At 40.3% G+C, this 13,234-nt stretch overlaps 2 protein-coding genes across 3 annotated transcripts in view; both read right to left on the bottom strand.

Annotated features, from left to right (window-relative positions):
- Positions 1-20: 20 nt before the first annotated feature.
- fxyd5 (FXYD domain containing ion transport regulator 5) lies at positions 21-12,643 on the bottom strand. Of its 2 annotated transcripts, none has more exons than XM_050045709.1 (10): positions 12,492-12,643; positions 9,553-9,598; positions 6,184-6,279; positions 5,876-6,022; positions 5,738-5,788; positions 5,091-5,153; positions 4,648-4,677; positions 868-942; positions 726-771; positions 21-229 (listed from the first exon to the last, which is right to left on the bottom strand). In XM_050045709.1, exons 1-10 carry the CDS (start codon positions 12,546-12,548, stop codon positions 205-207), a joined length of 636 nt encoding a protein of 211 aa, XP_049901666.1. In that variant the 5' UTR covers positions 12,549-12,643; the 3' UTR covers positions 21-204. The 2 variants fall into 2 exon arrangements, with proteins under 2 accessions (XP_049901666.1, XP_049901665.1); XM_050045708.1 differs by having other exon boundaries at positions 5,876-6,025; positions 12,492-12,641.
- nphs1 (NPHS1 adhesion molecule, nephrin) overlaps positions 12,492-13,234 on the bottom strand; it is a 57,587-nt gene continuing 56,844 nt past the window's right edge. Inside the window, exon 31 of the mRNA XM_050045707.1 lies at positions 12,492-12,993. The gene's annotated coding sequence lies outside the window, so the exon portion shown is untranslated. The remainder of the gene's footprint in view (positions 12,994-13,234) is intronic.

Genomic DNA, 13,234 nt, shown 5'->3' with positions numbered 1-13,234 from the left:
ATGACATTTGACAAAGATCGTTTCACGTGTCAACATGATTCATATGCACTATGTTTATTCAGTATTTTCTAAGCAACATAGTGTCAGTAAATCTACATTCACACACATGCTCCCACATTTAGGTTGAGTTTTCTTCTCTTCATGGACTCGTGGTTGGTGTCTTGCAGCTTTGCATTTTTATAAACATACACACGCTCTTCCTCCTTATCCTTGGACAACTCTATATGATCTGAAAAATCAACACACGGAACATTTAAAGAAGCACTATTTAAGCAATCAATTATATTTATCAAATATTCCACAGTAAGGAAAACAAACAACGTGATTTGCAGTTGTTGCGGTTGGTCTGTTACCGTTTCGCCCAACAAATAGCTTAATCATAATCTTTTTGATCTATTAATCATCACCGAGATTTTAGTCAGCGTTCTTTTGAGATATATGTCTGAAGTGACTGATTGTTTGCCATATATCACCCACGAGCCTGTGATATAAATTACTTAACTCATTCAGCTGCAGTTTCCCAACAGCTTGATATAAGCACGGCTACCCTTCATGCACATGGACTGTAATTTAGTCAAACATCACTTTTGTCTGTCAGCTTTCATTGTCTTAAATTATTCAGCACTTGTTCTAATCATGCACCTCTCAAACACTGCAAAAATACTACTCTTGAACATTCAGAACATTCACTAGAATAAATGAAAATGAAAGCTGCGAGTACTTACTTAGATGACCTCTTGTGACAGCTGGGCAGGCGGCAGACCCTGCCACCTACAGTTAGACACACGCAGAAGAGTGAGAATGGGCAGCTGAATATAATTACAGTGGTTTACAAAAGACAGAAGTGGCGCTCAGAGTCAAACTTACAGCCAATGACCATGATGCCCACGATGAAAAGTACTGCTGCGATTGACAGTCCAACTTTGCGCAGGGACTCATAATCTAGACACACAAAACAGGAATCAGACACAGCAGGTGATAACCAGTGTTGGGGAGCAGTGATCTACATGGTAGATTAACTACATTTTGCTGTAACTTGCTGGTAGTTCAGCTACACTCATAATTGCACAGTGAATCAAGTAGTTAAATTACTTTTTTGCCATGTTTTGTGGACTTATCTACTGTAATTATGAGCAATATTGGGCCATCAGATTGTAGCAGGCTCTTCCTACATTTCTCCCATTTACACCTGCATAGTCCTTGTTCACAGCGCCAAATGTGACCCACTCATGTGGGGGATAAGGGTACTGTTTAAACCCACCTTTAACCCAGGTTCCCTAAGACTGATAGTAATCTTTAGGTCATGGCTTCACGTGCAGTTGTACAAGATTTAATTTTGAAAGCTGCTAAAAATAGCAATAAAACAGCAGCTCTATTATTATAAAATTTAATAAAATGCGAACCCAGATACTCAGACTTAAAAGAGCCATATTATAATCCAAGATGTTGTAATGCTGTTTCTATGATGTAATTATTTTGTGGTTTTTATCCAGGCTATATTGTCTGTGTGGGTGGTCACTCGGTTTGCTATGCACCTCCATGCAGGTAAATTTTCCAGTTTTGTATGTGCATGATTTGAGGGGAGCACGTGGTAGAGCAGAATTGGATCAGGACTAGTTCACATACAGACAACCTGTTTAAAAAATTGCACCTTTTTTTTTTTATAGATTAGCAATTTCTGTTTTTGTCATTTAAGTTGCTCAGAACCAGCATTACATCTTTGAAATATAATACTGCTGTTTTAAATCTGAGTATCAGGGTTTGCATTTTATTACATTTTCTAAAAATAGAGCTGCTATTTCATAGTATTTTTTCAGCATCTTTCAAAAATAAATCTTGTACAGTTGCACTTGAAGCCACGTCAATTACTAACATTTTTTTTACACTTATATGTGTGTTGACCTAAAGATTATAATCAGTCTTAGGGAACCCGGGTTAAAGGTGGGTTTAAACAGTACCCTTATCCCCCACTTGGGTGGGTCACAAAAGAAAAGGAATTATTTTTCTATTTACCTTATCTACCTTTTTTACCAGCTCTGCCCTCTTTTCTTTCATCCTGACCACAGCAATGTTTGCAAAAATAAACTTGAATATATTAGGTGTTATTTATCCAGAGGTACTGATGATTGCTGTTCACTAACAAATGTTCAGAGAAGTTGTTACATGCTGTTTTAGAAGTTAGCTGACTAACTGAGTCATCCTGCGTGATGCAACACCCCCACCTGGACTTCAGTTTCTGTACATCAGGTGTCTGACTGATGGACACTGTATACAAACCAAAGCTGACATTCCTGCACTTTCCTGTGAATAGTGGTTTTTTTATGACTGTCAAGAAGTGTACTTTTTGCAATAAATTAAACTGACTGGTATTTCCCCCTACATTCTTCATACTATGTATCTTTGTTATATTTGGATTCTTTATATATATATATTTTATGGATGTATTTATTCTGACATTTTCTCTGACATTTTTTATTTGGGTTAATGGGAGTCATACAGCTCTTAAATTATTTCCGTATATATGCTATGCAGGGGTGTAAATACAGACAGTGCAGGCAGTGGGTTTGCACTGAGGCCCCTGAGGTTGAGGGGTGATTGAAAGTGATTCAGATTGCCATTTCAAAAATATACCCGTGTTCAAAGATGAATGATAAAAAAGAGAATATTACTAATTTAAAAACAGTGCCATTTGCTATACATGTCCTCAAAAAGGAAAACCCATCTGCGTCATGGTTTTCTTTCTTTCTTTATTTATTTAGCTATTCTTTAAGTATTTAGCAGCTATTCAAAACAAAATTATATCCTTTTTTATATAAGTATAAAATCTATAAATATACTATAAATCTCTTCAATCAAATTATTCATTTCTTACTGTCTTTGATATTTTTTTCAGACATGCAGTCATGATTGCTGGGTATGTTGATGTTGTCCAGTGTCAAGTCTCTGTTGTGTCAAGACAATGCATGCATGACAGCATGCACTAGGGCCCATCGTAACTTCCTTACGCAACTGATGCTAAGTGTCTCCATTACATTGTGTCAGAGATTTCTCTATGATGAGCCTGAGCTCTATATTTTAGAGCACTTTACTGGTGCATTTTGGGTATTATTAAGCATTAACTCTTGCTATTTTTCCCCTATAGGAGTCATAAAGAATGTGTAATTATATATACTATTTGCACTGGGTTATGCAGTAACTGTTGTTTATGTGCATCTTCATTTATTTAATAATCTGGTTTCTACCACTTCATATTTATAGTCTCTTGCTGTATGTTTCTGGACCTGGGCATCTGCTTTTTTACCTTTCACCTTGTTACACTGGCTGTCATTGTTCTCTCTGATTACTGGGGACACTCCTCATACTTGGGAGAGGCTGTTGGTGGACAGTTCATACATTCACAGAGGGACCCGATGATGCCATTATGTATTGATGTCCTGATTGTTGTTTGAGCCTCACCTTTTTATATGAACTGCCTTTCCTGCTTGTTTTACCGCTCCGCATCTGTTTCTGTTTGTTTTGCCTACATTAAATACTGTAAAACTTCAATTAAAAGCATAGTCCAAATTAAACACCTGGTCCCTTTTACTAGCCTGGTGTGGCTACACATTTTGACAAATAAACGCCTGTCTCAGTTAGTCTCAGTTAGACGCCTGGTCTGGTTGCTAAGCAGTTAATCTTTTTATAGAAGTTCTTTGGATGTATAAACACGGTTATTGGCTACCTCAAATTATGTCTTAATTACCCTGTAAGTTATTTATATTCCTTTAGTGCGTAAGAGTCCTCAGATCAAAAGAATCAAAAGGGATTTTCATAAAAATTAATCCAAGTTGTGAGTATTGTTTAAACAGGATAAAGTGGTGCTGTGTCGGTATGCCGGGTGCCGTAATCCTCGAGTGCCATATCTCTCTCTGATGTCTGTTGGAACTACATGACTCATGATTTATATATTATCTGAAACCTAATTTTTAAACAAGTAATATTCAGACTGGTTTGAATAAACAATTTGATCGTATTTCCTGATCTTTGCTGAGCAACAGTTTTGTGTTAAAGGAATTAAAGGCCTGTCTCATATAGACGCCTGTCCAAAATATAGGCCTGTTCATTTCATTGATTTACGCAAATAATAGCCCGGGCTACTAATAGAATTTTTATGGTAAGTAAGTTTATCTGTGAGTGCCTGTGTTCTGTTTGTTGTCAATATTCAGAGAAATTGTTGCATGCTGTTTTAGAGGTTACCTGACTAACTGAGTCATCTTGCTTGGTGCAATATCCCCACCTGGACTCTACAGTAGCTTCTGAAGGCAGCTGTCTGAGTGTTAGACATTGTATACAAAATCAAAACTGACATCTCTTTCACTTTCCCATTCGTGTCTTGTTATGTATTGTTTATGACCTGTGCACTTTTTGCATTTTAATTTTGTTCTAATTTCCTATCACTCTATATTCTCAGTTTAATCTTTTTTTTTTTTTTATAAAGTAGTTCGAACCACGTTTTCTGAGTAGCTTTAGTCAACCAGACAGTTTCTCCCTCGGTTAGCTTTGCTGTAGTTCAACTTCTGCCGATGTGAGCTAAAGTTATGCTTTCAAAGCAGCTTCCCCAACACTGGCAATAACACAAAACTAACACAGTCAAGTGTAGCTTCTTACCATAGGTGAAAGCTTTGTCACCCTCCGTATCTATAAGATATAAGAGAAGACAGAAAAGTATTGAATTAAGTTTGACTGCTGAACACAGGAAGCTTCTGCAGGAAATAAAAAACGAGAGAGGATCACCGGGGAACAACAGTCAGAGATAGCATGACAGATCCACTGGCCCCGCTGACATGCTGTTGATGGTGTATCAAACCCCTATCTATGGAAAGCCAGCACAGCATGAGGACACAAATATCTTATCTCTTCTTGCATAAGGTACAATCAAGCATTAATCTGTTGGCAAGAGAGGAAGTGAGGTGCTCTATTCTACCACTCCACCATGGGTTTTGTTTGGAAGACAGGGAATTGTGATACTGTCAGTCTGCCATGAGGTAACAATAAAACTGCAACGCCTGTGGCATTTAAGGTAACTATGGAGTAGTAAAAATTTTAGTCACCCGAGGCAAATTTGTCTTTGATGGCGCTCGTAGTTATGGATGGGGAGGATGTCACTGTGGATGCTGAAAAAACAGACAAAAAAAACATTAGTTTCCTTGACTTTTTTTGTATTTAATATCTATAAAGTCTAATATGTATAATGCACAGGTTTATAAGGCAAAAGCATAATTTCATATTTTGGAAAATATTTTTTCCGGGACATACTGACTCCTTATCTTTGCCATACGAGTCCACACTTAATTACTTCTCATTAAATTCCAGGTGCACTCCAATGTTTAACTCCATTTTTAATTGAATTTCTGAATATTTCAGTGGAATGACTCTCTTAGGAAATTTAGGCTGACACTTTTTAAAGCATATCAGCGCTCTCTCTGTCGCTCTCACTCTAGTTCCCTGCCTTTCCCCAGTGCTGTAAAAACGCAGCAGAAATACCCCTCTGTATATCTCAACAAGGACAGGGAGTTTAACATTTTCTAATTACCTCATAATTAGTTTTAAAGGGAGGAAGCTTTACTGTAAGCCTTTGCTATTGATGTGAGGGGATGTTATAGCCTACTGGAGTGCTCGTGGTTTATCTACCAGCCGAAGTCAAAGGCTCCACCGACTGGGTGTTCGAACATGTGATGGAGAGGGAGCAGATTGTTACCTGGAGTGAGGGTGGTCTTTGTTTGGGGTTTTGTTGTCCCCTCTGTGGCAGCTAAAGGGACAGAAACAAACAAGTCACATCGGGTTGAATTGAAATTATGGGTGTCATATATGCAGCACTAACAGCACGCCAGACTACCTGCTGGAGCCTTAGTTTCTGATGTGGTGCTGCTGACATTGACTGGGTTGCTGGTGTTAATGTGCTGCTGCCTTGTGGTTGGTTCAGTAGCGAGGGTTTCCGGGGAGGAGTCAACCTTTCTGGTGACTCTTTTTACCACTGTCTTTCCTGCTGCATCAAGAAAGCAACTGAAGTAAATTAAACTGAGAAACACCTGTTTTTTGTCTTCAGATAGATAGATAGATAGATAGATAGATAATGTCTGAAATAGCCTGGAGACTGCAGACACAGCAAAGTAGCATTTCTCACGATAGCCACAAGTACCGTACCAGTGGGAGTCGGAGCAGTGGGCATTGTTGTCGCTGCTGTATTGCTGCTCACAGACTCCATTTGATCTGCGGGTGTGGAAGTCTGAGCCCTCGACACTGCAGGGGGAAACCAAAGGACACATTTTAATCGCCAAAAACACAAGTCAGATGAAGCCTCACAGCAAGGCCTTGATACAGTAAACTTTACAGGAGGAACAAAGCGCAGTGTTGTTTACCCCAGCGACTTTCTCTCAGACAATGCTGTGATGTATTCCTGGCAGTGGCCAGACTTCAGAATGTGTCTGGCCATGCAGGGGAGAGCGAGGCCTGCAGATACACTGAGAGTGTGTCACAGTAATAGTCCTGTGAGTGGGGCAGTGCGGCACAGTTACAAAGAAGTGGCTCTCACAAAACCTCTGGCCACAACAGAGCTGGATTGTTGTGTGAGAGCACGGGACAGTGAAGCCGTTGTCTGTTTACTCACTCAGCACCTTCCAATTAGTGCTGAAGCTCTACAAAACCTTCACTTTCTTTGGCTAATGCTGTGATTCCAGATACTTTAATGAACCCAGACTTGACATGGGGTGCAATGATTTACAGCTGGCTCTAATTTATGATGTGTCGGATACATTGTGTGTGGATGGAAACTTTAATTTTGAATAGTAAACTAGGGCTGGGAAATATATCTTTATCTATGCCTTATAGAGAACCTTTTATATTACAGTCATCTGTTCGGACATGTTTAGTGTGAGCTTATACCCAATCTGGACTAAGATGACATTGGACCTTCAGTCTTCCAAGCCCAAATTAGGATCATAATGTATATTCAATACTCTAATAAGTTATTACATTATCTTACTCTTGAATATTCGTGACAAGACTCTATGTAAATTATTAAACATTTAAAGGGGAACTTCCCTTGTTTTACATGTAGGCATCAGCTTACTCATAACGAGGAGTGCTACTCTGAGACAGTAATCTTGATGATGTCATTCATATGGACATTTTCCCGGCAGGTAGGTGTAAGATCCGCTTATGCACAAATATATATTTGGTAAAAATGTCTGTGTTGAGATAACATTTTATATAGTTTCTGATATTACTGAAGTTTACACACACTTTCTGTGTATTTTGCACAGTGTGTAGTAGTGGACCATGCTAAGGTTATGTTTATATTTACTATTATTTCTGTGTTAGAATACAGGCATAACTTAACTTTAGTGCACATGACAAAAAGCCACTGTTAGAACGTCATGCTTGAAACACCACAGGAGATCATTTCTACATGTGGCCATCAAACTGTATAACTCCCCCTTCTGTAGGGAGGGGAGCTAACACGAGGACACTGACAGCACATTAGGTGTCGCACCTACATTAGGTGCACTATTACTTCAGATGATGCATATTACTGCTTATATCTTGTGCAATATTTTTTACAACATCATGTGCAATATTATTCTTCAATATCATGATTCATGATCACTTGACAACATAGTGCAATATCATTTTCTCAGCCATATGCAATACCACTGCTCATTGTTATATGAGAGTCAATATAACATTGATTAGCAGGAGCAGTATATTTTTCCACAATTTTATTTCAATTTAGTAACTCATGTATTTATCATACTCCTATTGTTACTCTATTGGGCACTGTTTTTTGCTTCTGCTCCTAAATAACACTTCTATCTGTATATCTGTATATTTAGCCAGATATTTAACACTCAGCTGTTATAAAACTGGGTCCAGTGGGTGACCCTGACCCATGGATCCCACTGGTTGTTACTGGTTGTGAATCGTTAAAATTGTGGTTGTTGTACTTAATGTTACTGTTATTTGAAATATTCTCTGGCACAAGAATTTCCTCGGGGATAAATGTTGAATTGAATTGAAGATGAGGTAAAGTCTGTGTAAGTTTGGATTGTAATACATTTTTGACCATGTTATGCAGCGTTGAAGAACGCAGCAATGTCTAATACTGTGAAAACACACAAGAATAGGACATCACGTTGGTAGTGGACCAGACGATGTGTAATTTTGGAAGTTCTTTTTTTGTTCTCTTATTTGTACTCTCAAATAAACCTTGTTCAAGTTTTTCCCTGCTTCATGTGACTACTCTAGATCTTCACAAAAGAACTGTAACGTGAGTCAAAACTGAGACACCTTGCAGGCTAATAGGTCCAAAAACTTGGATATTTTAAAACAAGCCACTATAGTACAGTCTACAGGGCTTACTGAGGGTTGACATAATCAAATATCTTCATCACCATCGTCATATCTGCATCACTTTTGTCATTTTAAAAAAAAAATCTGTCTCTTATAAAACCCCCAATTTTATGTAGTGGACATACTAAATCACTGGTGTACCCCTTTAAATGACAGATTAGCAAGCTGCAGCTTAAAGCAACACAATACTGAATGAAGAAATAACACACTCTTCCTCTTACAAACAATATGTTGAACTCATGAGCACTAAAACAAACCCTTGCCCAATTTAATACACTCAGAGGCTTTGCTGCTGTTGTCTTACTTCCTCTGATTGGACCAGTAGCTTGTTTTTACTACTGTTAGCAAACTTTTTACAGATATTACTGTGTCAGTGCCATTAATCTGTCAGTTTGTGAATTTATGACACATTACTACCTGTACTGCTGTAAAGCCACATTTAACCATTTACATTTTAGCGTTGCATTATCCTGTTGTTGTTGTGATCTGTATCCAAAGTGGCTGCTGTCACTTTAAACCAAGGCTGTCAACCTCATTTTAGTTCATGGGCCACATACACTGTTCAATTTCAAGTGGGCCAAAAACTATTGCATAATAACCCATGAATAAAAACACCTTGAACTTTCCCCTTTCTTTTAGTGCAAAGAAGTACAAGTACATTCTGAAAAAGTTCATCCATTTACAACACAGACAATGAACAATCTGAGAAATTTGAGGAAAAATAGGTGCAATTTCAACATCAGATTTTCCACATTTGGTCAGTCTATTAGTCACTGCATTTTCCATTTTTTAGCAATCGAGATTCCGCAATATTGTTCTGAGACTGAACTCCAACGCAGGGTCTTCTGTACTGAAGCTGCTGATTGACAATATTATGCACAATTTTCAATACGTTTAACTATGACCACAATAAGTATTCACTGTTTTTCAGAAAACTGTATTCTGGTTAGGGTGGGAAAGCCTCAGACGGAGCATTTTTAATGAAGTACACTACTCACTGCTTAGCTTGCTCCTGAAACCTGTTACCTCTTAGCCTGGTCATCTACCGAGCCAGATCGGACCTTTTGGTCTGCAGCCTGTATGTTTAACACCCCTGCTTTAAACTGAAGTCACACGTGTGTTTCAGTGAGCTGATTAAGTGCAGGCAGGATTTTTTGCACTCACCTTTTAACATGACAAACAGGAGAAAGATCAAGGAAGTTAAATAAATCTGAAAGAAAAGGAAAAACATATTATGGGGAGAGGATGTGAAAACAAGATGCACCTTAAAGGTCCAGTGTGTAACATTTAGAGGGATTTAGTGGCATCATGTAGATTTCTTCAAGTGTTCATTGTTTAGGAGGTTTTTACCGGGGGCTAAATTATCCGCAGGGGTCTCCTCCTCTCCAAAACAAACGACCAGGTCATTAAAACCAGTTAAAAACTCAGTGTTTCTCCTACGCTGTTAGGCACATCGCAGACAGGCTAGCCCAGCACCGGCTAATGTGTGCCCACCATTTTTCTGACTCAGACATTCAGGAGGTTTTTACCGGAAGCCCAATTATCCGCAGAGGTCTCTTCTCCAAAACAAATGGACTCAGTGATTTAAACCAGTAAAAATACTAAATAAAGCAGTTTCTCGTCACGACGCAACTGCTAACTACGGTCGCTGACGTGAAAATTTGAATGGCCCTATCTAGAGCCAGTGTTTGTTTTGTCCGTTCTGGGCTACTGTAGAAACATGGCGGTGCAAAATGGCGGACACCATTGACAAGGACCCGCTCCTTGTAGATATAAACAACTCATTCTAAGGTAGCGAAAACACAACAATTCTTATTTTCAGGTGATTATACACTAAAGAAAACATAGTTGTTATATTAGATTTCATTAGTGCCAATATATCCCCCTAAATTGTACACACTGGACCAGGGCTGTTTCAAGACACTCTGGGGGCCCTAGGTAAGAGGCACCAGCTACCCTCCTCCCCTGACAAGTAAAGAACAGTCCCTTCATAAGTAAAGAACAGTCCCTAAAGTGCGGTGAGGTTTGTGGGCCGTTACCTGCCACAAAGAGAGAAATGTGAACGGCTCGTTTCTCCTCTGACACGTCACATACCTGTGTGCCGCCACGGCTCGGCTGTCCAGATATTTCTGGGCAGTCATGAAATCAACAAAGAGGAAATTATTGGACCTGGACCCGGGCTTCTCTGTCGCCGGCAAGCCCTTATCTTGCGCCGTATTTGACAAGAATACGGCGTCTGTGACCCCCGTTCAACCTACAACCGGCAGGATTCGCTTGTACTTGCACAGCGTGCTCCTGAATGATTTGTTATATTGATATTGAGTGCCAGGTGGCCAGCGCGCACCGTTATTGGACGGTGCATGGACACTCACCCTCTTGCGATTGGACTTTGAACTTATCTCACAGTAGTGGTACCGTGAGGTAACGTAGTACTATGGTACTGCAACAATGTTAGCGTGGGTGGCAACCAATCATGCGGGACATGGTCTCAATTTGCGTGACGCGTGAAAAGAGACAGAAATGCTGTGCAGTCCCGCACAATGCGGACGTCTGGTCACCCTAGCAGCAAGTCAGCTAGTAGGGGGCCCCATTAGGGAGGTCTCCCAACGTGTCGTCGTTGCAGCGTCTAAGGGGATTCCATCATATTGTCATTGATATGGACCAATGTCAGCCGTCTCTGGGGGCTCCCCTTCCAGCTCGGGGCCCTAGGCAATTGCCTAGTTTGCCTGTCCGGTTGCGACGGCCCTGCACTGGACCTTAAACTAGTATCTCAACAAACAATATTTCCACTTTGGTAGTTTTAACACAACCTGGATATAAGATTGAAATGACTCAACCACTTTATCTAACATCTGCAAAGTAACCTGGAGCCCCTCAGATATTATAGTTAAATGAAGACAGGTCATATAAACACAGGCCCCGGATATGGTGCATTGGATTGGAGCAGATACACAGCATCCAGACAAATTGTCTGCTCATTAGCTCACAGAAAAACAATGTTAATTAAGCTATTGTCTCTTTAGCCATGGCTATGATGTTGTTTCACCAGGGCACCAGTACAAGGTGAACATGCACTGAATGTTAAATCAAAGGATTAAAGACAGAGCGCATTCACTCTGGAACATTTTGTACAGTGCAGATCTACCAGGCAGGAAGTTGTTCTCATTGAGGTTTGGCACCACATGGCCTCTTCTCCTTCCTCCTAAAGCACACAGGCAACATCTCCCACACTCCTCACGAAGCATGACAAAAAACAGATTCGTACTTTGAATGTCAAACTTTAGAAGATAACACATATCATAACCACGATTTTTCTATTCATTTGTCAAAAAAAGAGTGACCGAGGCTGCACATTGTGTATGCGATCCTCCCACACGTGTCTGTGCTGAACTTTGTGGCACTATTGATCAAACTTTATCGCATTTTTTAAGTTCGCTGCTGTCACCAATTAAAAAAAATGACTTTGGAGGATGTGTCAAAACAACTCCTTTTAACATAATGGGAATCCTGTACTGGTGAGCAGCATTCTCTGAATCAGTGGAAAAACATACTCTCTCCTCCCCCTCACAACATATTGCCCCTAGCTTGAAACAAAAACAGTATAGAGAAACAGGAGTAGGCAAAAAGCTGTCCAACATTGCATGATTTTATAGCAATGCAGAGAACAGCAGCGGCAGGTAGAGTGACAGATGGAGGTCTAGGCCAGTGGCTCGGTTTGAATCCACCCCTAGCAGAAAATGAATCTCGATCTTTGACCTATCCTGGTGGCAGCTCGTCCTCCGGGCTTCGAACAGTGTGACAGGTGAGCGTCCGTGGCCGTCATGGGCTGTGACAGCTCAGATTAGCAGGTCATGCCAATCTTCATTTCACTCCAGAGCATATGTCAAGATGAGGCCTGTTTCCCCTGGGCTGTACAGGCGTCTTTCCCTTCCCCTAGCCTGACCTGCCTGCCTGTTTGTCACATCTAGCACTCTCACTCACTCTCCGTCTGTCTGTTCATCCGTTTGTCTGTCATCCTCCATCAATCTCCCTTCAGTACGCCTCGCCAAAAACGCCCCTCAGCCCTCTGATATTTAGTCATCCATCCAGGCTATTATGCTTACCTTAGTATCCATCCTGCGAGGTGCCCCGGTCCAGAGATTCATCCGCATCCTCATCATCCACGGTGCTTTCCTCTGTGTGCCACTTCTGAAAGGCTGATGGGCTAACTGCTAACCAACCACACCCATGTACTCAACCATCACTACTTCCTCATCCAATTGTCTGAACTCTGCTTCAGTCTTTCAGTCTCTCTCGCTCACCCACTCTTTCTCATGACATGGCCTCCTCCTTCTTGTTCTTTGGCTTCCAGTCTTTCACTCTCAGTCACTCCACTGTGATCTCTGTCTGCAGTTCAGCCGTCTCTCAGCGCTGCAGCTTGTCTACTTTATTTCTCATTTCCCTACAGTGTACTGTCTTTTATTATACCTGTGTGTTTGCCTGTCTGTCATCCTGTCTAGCTCACTGTCTTTTTTCTCCTGTGTTTAAACAATCTTTTCTGTCCACGGGTCCATCTGTCATCTGCGTCCATGTTGCTGTCTCCCAAACAAGAAATGAATGACCTTGCTGTAATGAGAAACTGATGATAAAGTCAAAAATGCTGCACATATTGGTGGAATCTTTAATCATGGCTTCCTTTTCACGGTGAAGAGTTTTGTTAAATATCCTCCTTTTAACTCAGAGACATTGACGATGTTCTGAATATATACTTTACTTTTTCAACAAGCTTTTGAAGAAGCAATTCTGTTTCTTGAGTGTATTTCAAAATGTCCTAACATATTGAAATCTTGTTAAAAAGTCTATATCT

Source organism: Epinephelus moara, chromosome 6, assembly GCF_006386435.1.
Source record: "Epinephelus moara isolate mb chromosome 6, YSFRI_EMoa_1.0, whole genome shotgun sequence".
Lineage (NCBI taxonomy): Eukaryota > Metazoa > Chordata > Actinopteri > Perciformes > Serranidae > Epinephelus > Epinephelus moara.
Note: the sequence above shows the minus strand (reverse complement) of the source record. Positions and strands in the feature narration are given on the sequence as shown.

Bases quoted from the DNA above. Each gene is read 5' to 3' on its own strand.
- fxyd5 (XM_050045708.1), bottom strand. From the start codon at position 12,548: ATGATGAGGATGCGGATGAATCTCTGGACCGGGGCACCTCGCAGGATG. The intron at 6,026-6,183 runs GTACGGTACTTG...TTCTTGATGCAG, and splicing joins CACTGCTCCGACTCCCACTG to CAGGAAAGACAGTGGTAAAA. The intron at 230-725 runs GTAAGTACTCGC...TTGATTTTTCAG, and splicing joins TGTCACAAGAGGTCATCTAA to ATCATATAGAGTTGTCCAAG.